Genomic DNA, 10,173 nt, shown 5'->3' with positions numbered 1-10,173 from the left:
TGAGCTGGAAACCATCATTCTTAGCAAACTATCACAAGAACAGAAAACCAAACACCGCATATTCTCACTCATAGGTGGGAACTGAACAATGAGATCACTTGGACTCGGGAAGGGGAACATTACACACCGGGGCCTATTATGGGAGTGGGGGAGGGATTGCATTGGGTGTTATACCTGATATAAATGACGAATTGATGGGTGCTGACGAGTTGATGGGTGCAGCACACCAACATGGCACAAGTATACATACGTAACAAACCTGCACGTTATGCACATGTACCCTAGAACTTAAAGTATAATAAAAAAAATAAAAAAAAAAAAATAAAAGTTCCTAAGAAAAAAAAAACAAAACAAAACAAAAAAGAAAAAAAAGAAAGCATGCCAGAAAAATATATCTGGCCTGTGGAACCAGACATAGGTTGACATGATCACCAGGCAGAAAACAGCAGGTGCTGGGCTCTGTGCTTAGGACGGTAATATGAGGGCCCCAGAAGTATGCACATGGAAAGTTGGAATGCTGGCCTGGGGCTGCCCCTGCTGGGGTCCTGTGTGGCTCTCCTTGCCAGTACAAACCTTCCATGGGGCTCAGTGCCATGAATTCCAGTAAATGAATCCCTTTCCTGGAATTCAGGCCTCTCCCTCTGTTCTTGTGCAGGGCTTGAGCAGGAACCTGTTGCTTCAGGAGCCAGTGACCTTTGAGGATGTGGCTGTGTACTTCACCCAGAATGAATGGGCCAGCCTGCACCCTACACAGAGGGCCCTGTACAGGGAGGTGATGCTGGAGAATTATGCAAATGTGACTTCCTTGTGTAAGTCCTTCCTCTCTGAAACTCAGCTTCTGCCCTTGGGGGCTCTTAAGTTCCTCCTTAGCAGATCTAAGATCTCTTAATACCATCAGAATTGATGCCCTATGGGCTGAGCTCTCTAATCCCCAGTGCCAGGAGTAGCTAGATGGAGAAAGAGCTGGGTTCACTTTGATGTTTAACAGGACTTTTCTCTTCCCTGATTCCTAATGGAGACCCAACTGCAGGGGGCTTTCCTCTGGGTACAGAGAGAACTGAGAAGGTTCCTGGTGCACTGCCTTCATTCCTTCCATCTTCCAGTTCCCTGGAGGTGATCTTGGCCCTATTGCCTATGTGTGAGTCCCCTAGGGCCCTTGTGTATACACCCCCCAGTGACTGTAGGAGCTTTCTGTCCTCTTAGAGGCCAGAGTAAGCTTCAAGCCCTTCATTAGATTCTGCAGATTCACTTCTACCTGACTTCACTTAATCTCCTGGGCCATTCTCTTCTATTTTCACCTGGCAAAGCAGAGAGTAGTCTGAGGGAGGTCAGTGGTGATTCTCCTCAGCGTCCTGTTTTTCTTTCTCCTCTAGCAGCATTTCCATTCCCCAAACCAGATCTGATATTCCAGCTGGAGCAAGGAGAAGCAGCGTGGGGCCCAGATCCCTGGACACTTGCTGGGGGAGAGGCCCTGAAAGGCATGTGCACAGGTGAGCAGGAAAGCCTACCATCCTCCGTTCCAGCTTTGCCTCCTCCTTTCTTTTAACAATTTAGCATGAAAAAGGGTTTTTCCTTGTCATATGATGGTTGTGGGGATTAAAATAGTCACTCTTATTCAAAGAAGTGTTGCTTACCAGAACTTCATCTCCAGACTAGAAAAGACCACTCCCACCATTTTATTTCTGCCATTTTTCTTTGTAAAGCTAAAGGATTTCAGGCTGGGTGTGGTGGCTTACACCTATATCCCAGCACTTTGGGAGGCTAAGGTGGGAGGGTGCTTGAGGCCAAGAGTTCAAGACCAGCCTGAGCAACATAGCAATACCCTGTCACTACAATAAATAAATTAATTAGCTGGGCATGGTGGCATGTGCCTGTAGTGCCAGCTACTCAGGAGGTTGGGGCTGGAGGATCCCTTGAGCCAGGAGTTTGAGGTTGCAGTGAGCTAGGATCACACCATTCCACTCCAGCCTGGGTGACAGTGTGAGACCCTATCTCTTAAAAAAAAAAAAAAAAAGATTTCAAACAGGCTTCTGTTGGTTGGTCAGCTCAGGAATATAAACACAATATAGTAAGAACTTGGTTTTTTTTTTTTTTTTGAGATAGAGTCTTGCTCTATTGCCCGGGCTGGAGTGCAGTGGCACGATCATGACTCACCACAACTTTCGCCTCCTGGATTCAAGTGTTTCTCCTGCCTCAGTCTCCTGAGTAGCTGGGACTACATGCGCGCACCACCATGCCTGGCTAATGTTTTAGAAGAGATGGGGTTTCACTGATTAGGCCAGGCTGGTGTTGAACTCCTGACCTCATGATCCACGCCACCCCTGCCCCGGCCTCCCAAAGTGCTGGGATTACAGTGTGAGGCACCACGCCTGGCCAAGAACTTGGTTTTTAAAAAATTTATTTATTTGTTTGTTGGTTTATTTTTTGAGATAGAGTTTCACTCTCGTTGCCCAGGCTGGAGTGCAATGGCGTGATCTTCACTCACCACTACTTCCGCCTCCCAGGTTCAAGCAATTCTCTTGCCTCAGCCTTCCAGGTAGCTGGAATTATAGGCATGCGTCACTACACCCAGCTAATTTTGTGTTTTTAGTAAAGACGCGGTGTCTCCATGTTGGTCAGGCTGGTCTCGAACTCCCGACCTCAGGTGATCCGCCTGCCTTGGCCTCCCAAAGTGCTGGGATTACAGGTGTGAGCCACCGCACTTGGCCTATTTATTTATTTTTTGAGACAGAGTTGCTCTGAAAGCTGAAGTGCAGTGCACTATTTTGGCTCACTGCAACCTCTGCCTCGCAGGTTCAAGCAATTCTCCTGCCTCAGCCTCCCAAGTGGCTGGGATTACAGGCACCTGCCACCATGCCCGGGTAATTTTTCTAATTTTAATAGAGACAGGGTTTCACCATATTGCCCAGGTTGGTCTTGAACTCCTGACCTTAGTGATTCTCCCACCTCAGCCTCCCCAAGTGCTGGGATTACAGGTGTGAGCCACCACACCCGGCTAGAACTTGTTTTTATAAGAACATTTTGTGTGTGTGTGTATAAAACTATATATGTAAATGGAATTTTTCTAAATTCCTAAACACTGAATTTTACATTAGCTTTTGAAAGAAAGCTTGTTTATGTATTGGGAATGAATGGTTTTCTTTTTTGAAAGACATGGAATTGAGATAAATGTAAAGACCAATCAGAGATTTGGTATATAGCCTTCCTCATTCTGTGGGCTCTGTTATCATATTCTGTCAATCTTTTTTTTTTTTTTTTTTTTTTTTTGAGGCGGAGTCTCGCTCTGTCGCCCAGGCTGGAGTGCAGTGGCGCAATCTCGGCTCACTGCAAGCTCTGCCTCCCGGGTTCACGCCATTCTCCTGCCTCAGCCTCCCGAGTAGCTGGGACTACAGGCGCCCGCCACCTCGCCCGGCTAGTTTTTTGTATTTTAGTAGAGACGGGGTTTCACCATGTTAGCCAGGATGGTCTCGATCTCCTGACCTCGTGATCCGCCCGTCTCGGCCTCCCAAAGTGCTGGGATTACAGGCTTGAGCCACCGCGCCCGGCCTTCTGTCAATCTTTTATGCTATTCAGAGCCTCTGTAAGGCAAATGCTCCTTTCTAATCCCCCCACTTTGCCTTAATCAATGCCTTAAATTGACTTCAGCGTTTCAGATCATCTAGAGGCTTTCCCAGTATCCTGCCTGCAGTTGTTAGTGTTGCCCCTTGCCACAGGTGCACATTGTCTATTTAGCCTGCCAGATGAATCACATGAGCACCTGAAGTGTGCCTAGTGTAACAAAGAACTGAGTTTTTAATTTTATTCCATTTTAATTAATTTACACTTAAATAGCCACATGTGGCTAGTGGCCACCTTTTGGGAAAGTGCAGCCTTAAACAATGAAAAGAGCAGCCTCAATCTGTCTTTTGTAGTTTATAGATTAGTAAATTTCAAATTCTGGTATGTATCAGAATTACTTGCAGAGCTTGTTAAAACACAGATTGCCAGATGCCACCTCCAAAGATTCGAATTCAGTAGACTGGTGTAGGGCTGAGAATTTGCATTTCTTTTTCTTTTTTTTCAAGATAGGGTCTTGTTATTTTGCCTAGGCTGGTCTCAAATTCCTGGGCTCAAGTAATTCTTTCACCTCTGCCTCCTAATTAGGTGGGACTACTGGCACACACCACCAAACCCAGCCCCATTAATTTGCATATCTAACAAGTTCCCAGATGATAGTGGTCCAGGGACCACCATTTGAGACCACTGTTCTTGAAAATCTAGAACCATATTCTTTAACTCTGGGTTGCAACTCATCAATGAGTTGTTACCAGCTTTTAAAACTTAGACTACACTGTATTAGGTGTAAATAAAGACTAAAGTAGTATAAAGTCTATTGTGAATGCATCTTTTTTTTTTTTTGGAGACACAGTCTCATTCTTTCCCCCAGGCTGGAGTGTAGTGGCATGATGTTGGCTCACTACAATCTCTGCCTCCCGGGCTCAAGCGATTCTCATGCTTCAGCCTCATGAGTAGCTGGGATTACAGGTGCCCGACACCATACCCGGCTACTTTTTTGCATTTTTAGTAGAGACGGGTTTTACCATGTTGGCTGGGCTGATCTCGAACTCCTGACCTCAGGTGATCCACCTGCCTTGGCCTCCCAAAGTGCTGGGATTACAGGCATGAGCCACTGCGCCCGGCGTGAGTACATCACTCTTAATAAGGACGTTGTTTTGTTTCGGTTTCAGCTGTGTGTGTGTGTAAGCATGTCTGTATTGTTTTAGGATCCAAAATGTTGAGTCATGGTCAACAAGGCTTGAAAAACACTAAGATGAAAGTTTCATTTGTCAGATCTTTGGTGCTTGACAAGGCAAAAAAGATTTCTATGTTGTGGTGCTACCAGTGAAAGCATGATCCCCATGCCCCCGATCCAATTGCCATCTCCATTATGAGTAGGTTCTTGGCTGAACCTGTCTTTTTTCCTTTCAAAGGTCAGTCTCCCAAAGGACAGCACTTGGGTTTTTAAATTGTGGTCTTCTCATGAACCCTTTGTAAACAGCAGTGTTACAAAGTGCTTTCTGTCCAGCCATGCTTGTGATAGAGAACTAGAGAACATTTATTTAAAAATTACAGAATATTTTAAAGTATTTTGACAGGTTTTATTGGACTTTGAGATCCACTGTTGTAGACAGTACCTCCCAGCCCTCTGGATACTATGTGGTACTACAGCTGCCTACCCATCTTTCTCTTCTCTGGTTTAGAGATTGCTTTTCTCACTTTTGGCTTCCTCTATTTTTCTTTATTGCTTCCCCTTCCTGCAACTTCACCCCATTCCCATTTTTCTTTAACCATTTGCCTCAAATCAATAGCTTCTGCCATCCACACTGTTTTTGTTTTTTGTCATCCTTATGGGATTGCTTACCTTCATAACCTCCAGTTTGTTTACTTTCCCTTTGAGGTACCATCAGGTGGCTATGTCTGTCTCAAAAAATTCATGTGTCTAGTGGGCGTGGTGGCTCACACCTGTAATCCCAGCACTTTGGGAGGCTGAGGTGGGTGGATCACCTGAGGTCAGGAATTCAAGACCAGCCTGACCAACATGGAGAAATGCTGTCTCTACGAAAAATACAAAAAATTAGCCGGGCATGCTAACGCATGCCTATAATCCCAGCTACTTGGGAGGCTGAGGTAGGATAATCGCTTGAAACTGGGAGGCAGAGGTTGTGGTGAGCCAAGATCATGCCATTGCACTCCAGCCTGGGTAACAAGAGTGAAACTCCATCTCAAAAAAAAAAAAAAATTCATGTGTCTAGGGCAGGCTGATACTGATTAATCCCTTTCCCTTCTGGCATAAATAAGGGACTCTTGTGTTTTCTTTTTATCATGCTAGGTGGTAAGACCAAGACTAAGAATGAGGAACAAACTGCACAGCTAAACATTTCTAAAGAATCAGAGTCCCACAGACTGATAGTGGAGGGACTGCTGACGGACATTCCCCAGCACCCTGACTTCAAGGACAGGTTAGAGAAGTCACAACATGATACAAGGAAGAAAACAAAGATAGGGGATTGCACAGATTTGACAGTCCAGGATCATAAATCTTCCACCATTGAAAGGGAGGAGATAGCCAGGAAATTGGAAGAAAGTAGTGTCAGCACACATCTCATTACAAAGCAAGACTTTGCCAAAGAACAGGTGTTTTATAAATGTGGTTAGTGTGGCAGTTACTACAACCCACATTCACACTTTCACCAGCATCAGAGAATTCACACTAATGAGAGGCCCTACACATGCAAAGAATGTGGGAAAACCTTCAGATATAACTCAAAACTGTCATGGCATCAGAAAATCCACACTGGAGAGAAACCATACTCATGTGAGGAATGTGGACAAGCGTTTGGTCAAAATTCTCACCTTTTTCAGCTTCAGAAGCTCCATGGTGGACAGAGGCCCTATGAATGTACTGACTGTGGGAAAACCTTCAGCTATAATTCAAAACTGATTCAGCATCAGAGAATCCATACTGGGGAGAAGCCCTTTAAATGTAAGGAATGTGGGAAAGTCTTCAGGTGTAGCTATGACTGCATCATCCATGAATGAATTCACACTGGGGAGAAGCCCTATGAATGTAAGGAGTGTGGGAAGAGTTTGAGTTCTAATCCAATTCTGATTCAGCATCAGACAATCCACACTGGGGAGAAACCTTATGAATGTAAAGAGTGTGGCAAGGCCTTCCACCGCAGTTCGATATTTCTTCAGCACAAGAGGTTCCACACTGGGGAACAACTCTACAAATGTAATGAATGTTGGAAAACTTTCAGTTGTAGCTCCCACTTCGTAGTGCATCAGAGAATCCACACTGGGGAGAAACCCTATGAATGCCAGGAATGTGGGAAGACATTCAGTCAGAAGATCACTCTGGTTCAGCATCAGCGAGTTCACACTGGGGAGAAACCTTATGAGTGTAAGGAGTGCGGGAAAGCCTTCAGATGGAATGCAAGTTTCATTCAGCATCAGAAGTGGCATACTAGAAAGAAACTCACCAATGGAACAGGGCTATCTGCAGTTAAGCCCTACTGCCCCTCCGCTGTCCTCTTTCCTCTGCCTCCCCAACATATCTGCTCTATCCCAGCCCCACCAGGGCCTCCCTTATCTTCTTCACATGCAGTGGTACTTCCTCCCTTTTTGCCTTTCTTCCTGCTGCTTCCCTCATCTGAAAAGGCCAGTCCTTCACCTGTCCAAATAGTACATTTCTTTCAGGATCTCACTTCTTCTGGGAAGTCATCCCCTCATAGCCCGAATCCTTTGTCTCACTCCCTGTAAGCCCCCTTATGTTCTCAACATCAATTGCACCTCAAGTTAGGGATTCCACTGGTCTCCTGATTGTGTCTACTGATATTCCTCTGGCCTTGTGTTGTATAAGTTGTTACTGTTTTCCTAACTTCATTTTAAGTTCTCACACTTAAGGACCATGTTTGATTAGTTTATTTTATCCCCCAGGTAGGAAATGGCAGCACTTAATTCCTTATCATGTCCACATTTGGGCTGTATTATCAGTCTGCATCTTTCTTCTGGGGCTACTGGAGTTGGAAAAATTTGCAGAACATTTTGGGGTTTAGGGCATATGGCATTATGGTTATGATGAGATGGGGTATTATAATTAGAGACTAGGAGAAATGCAAAGTCTATGGGAGAAGATAATCAGATAAAGTTTCCAATGATTGCTTTCAGGAGTTCTTTTGTTTGTTTGTTTGTTTGTTTTTTGAGCCAGAGTTTCACTCTTGTCACCCAGGCTGGAGTGCAATGGTGCGATCTTGGCTCACTGCAAACTCTGCCTCCAGGGTTCAAGTGATTCTCATGCCTCAGCCTCCTGAGTAGCTGGGACCACAGGCATGCACCACCACGCCCAGCTAATTTTGTATTTTTAGTAGAGACAGGGTTTCACCATGTTGGCCAGGCTGGTCTCAAAATCCTGACTTCAGGTGATCCACCCACCTCAGTCTCCCAAAGTGCTGGGATTACAGGCATGAGCCACTGCATCCAGCCTGCTTTCAGGATTTAAGGAGGGCCATTTGGTGGACCAGTGGCAAGGCTCACTGAAAGAATTTAAAACTTGGAATTTTTTATTACCTTGGTAGCATAAAAAATTATGAGGGTCCTGTTTATGCAAGAAGAAAATGAAGTGATGAGTTGGCATTGATAGCAATAATGTAAAATTATGTCTTTGAGCTTTATTGGAAGGGGACGTGGTTTTTCAGTTTGGGTTCCTTCTTTATTTTCTTTTTACATTTTCCTTTTTTTTTAGAGACAGGGTCTTGCTCTGTCACCCAGGCTGGAGTGCAGTGGTGTGATCATGGATCACTGCAGTGTTGACTTTGGGGCTCAAGCAATCGTTCCACCTCAGCTTCCCAAGAAGCTGGGAGGTAGTGCAGCCTCCCAGTTTCTCAGAGGGCTGATATGGGAGGATTGCTTGAGCCCTGGGGGCATACACCACCACACCCAGCTTATTTTTGTATTTTTTGTAGAGACAGGGTTTTGCCATGTTGCCCAGGCTGGTCTCAAACTCCTGGACACAAGTGATCCTCCCACTTCAGCCTCCCAAAGTGCTGGGATTACAGGCATGAGCCACCAGTTCCAGCCTCTATTCTTTTTCATATCTGTTGGATTTCAGTACCCACTCATATATGTAGGTACGAAAAGTGACTTGGACTTGTACCCTTTAGAGTAGATGCCTGAGTATAGTAATCTCTAAAGCTATACATGGACTGAACTTGTTGGCATCACACTGGTGAGCACCAGAGGCAAAGAGAAGAGAAACCTGACCAGGACTTGCTGTAGTTCCTCAGAAGTGAGTCCATTTCTGATGAGTTTCTATGCAGGCCCTTGGATATGTTCTCACACCTACTCCAGATTTCCCTATGATTAAATCTGAATTTTATTGGTGGCAGTTTTAAGTTAATTTTATAAAGAACTGTTTTAGTGACACCAAGAAATTTTTTCTATGGTTTAAGTTTTAAGTTTCAGTGTGTTTTGTTTTGTTTTGTTTTTTGGTTGGGTTTTAGACTTACTTGGGACCAGTTACCCCTTTTTTCTTGCCTGTTTCCCCCATTGGAATGGGAATGTCTATCTTATGCCCATTTCACCATTGTATTTTGGAAGTAGATAACTTGTTTTGACTTCACAGGTTTACAGCTGGAGAGAGATTGCTATGGTTTGAATATCCCCAGCAAAATTCATGTTGAAACTTAATCCCCATTTTAATAGTACTGGGTGGGGGGTCTTTAAGAGTGATTAGAATTAGATAAGTTCATCAGGGTGGAGCCTCTGCGATGGGACTGGTGGCTTTATGAGGAGAGGAAGAGCAATGTGAACTGGGACACATGCTTGCTCTGTCTTGCCTTTTGATGCTTCCTGCCATGTCATGATGCAGCAAGTAAGCCCTCACCAGATGCCTGCACCTTTATATTGGACTTCTCAGCCTTCAGAACTGTGAACTAAATAAACCTCTATTCTGTATAAATTACCCAGTATATGGTATTCAGTTAGAGTCACACAAAACGTAAGAAGACAGAATATTGGTAGTCGTAAGTAGGTTTGCTGCTCTGACATTTACATAAAAATGTAGAAGTGGCTTTGGAACTGAGTAATGGGTAGAGGCTTGAAAAATTTGGAAGATCAGGTCAGACAAAGCCTATATTATCTAATGGAGCATTAAGGGTGATTTTGGCCAAGGCTTAGAAGAGAAGACTAGGGAAAGTCTGAAACTTCTTAGAGATTACAGTTGATCCTTGAACAACTTGGGTTTCAACTGTGTGGGTTCACTTACGGACTTTCTTCTGCCTCTGCCACCCCTGAGATGGTAAGACCAGTCCCCCTCCCCTCCCCTTCTCAGCCTGCTTAACATGAAATGACAAGGATAAAGACCTTTATGATGATCCGTATAATATAGTTAATTATATTTACTAAATATAATTTCTCTTATGACTTTCTTAATATTTTCTCTAGCTTTATTATAAGAATATAGTATCTAACATGCATAACATAAAAAATATGTGTTAACAACTATATTTCAGTAAGGCTTCTGGTCAACAGTAGACTATTAGTAGTTACATTTTTGGGGAGTTAAAAGTTATACATGGCATGGAAGTTGGTGCCCATAACCCCTGAGTTGTTCCAGGGTCAGCTGTACTCAGG

At 44.3% G+C, this 10,173-nt stretch overlaps 1 protein-coding gene across 1 annotated transcript in view; it reads left to right on the top strand.

The window, feature by feature from the left end:
• ZNF619 (zinc finger protein 619) overlaps positions 1–7,785 on the top strand; it is a 12,701-nt gene extending 4,916 nt beyond the window's left edge. The window contains 3 exon segments of the mRNA XM_017848752.1: positions 656–809; positions 1,374–1,490; positions 5,870–7,785. Of these exon segments, the coding sequence (XP_017704241.1) occupies positions 656–809; positions 1,374–1,490; positions 5,870–7,302 (1,704 nt within the window). The 3' untranslated portion in view covers positions 7,303–7,785.
• Positions 7,786–10,173: the final 2,388 nt, after the last annotated feature.

Source organism: Rhinopithecus bieti, unplaced genomic scaffold (assembly GCF_001698545.2).
Source record: "Rhinopithecus bieti isolate Rb0 unplaced genomic scaffold, ASM169854v2 scaffold_31446, whole genome shotgun sequence".
Lineage (NCBI taxonomy): Eukaryota > Metazoa > Chordata > Mammalia > Primates > Cercopithecidae > Rhinopithecus > Rhinopithecus bieti.
This window is presented reverse-complemented; position numbering and strand designations above follow the sequence as displayed.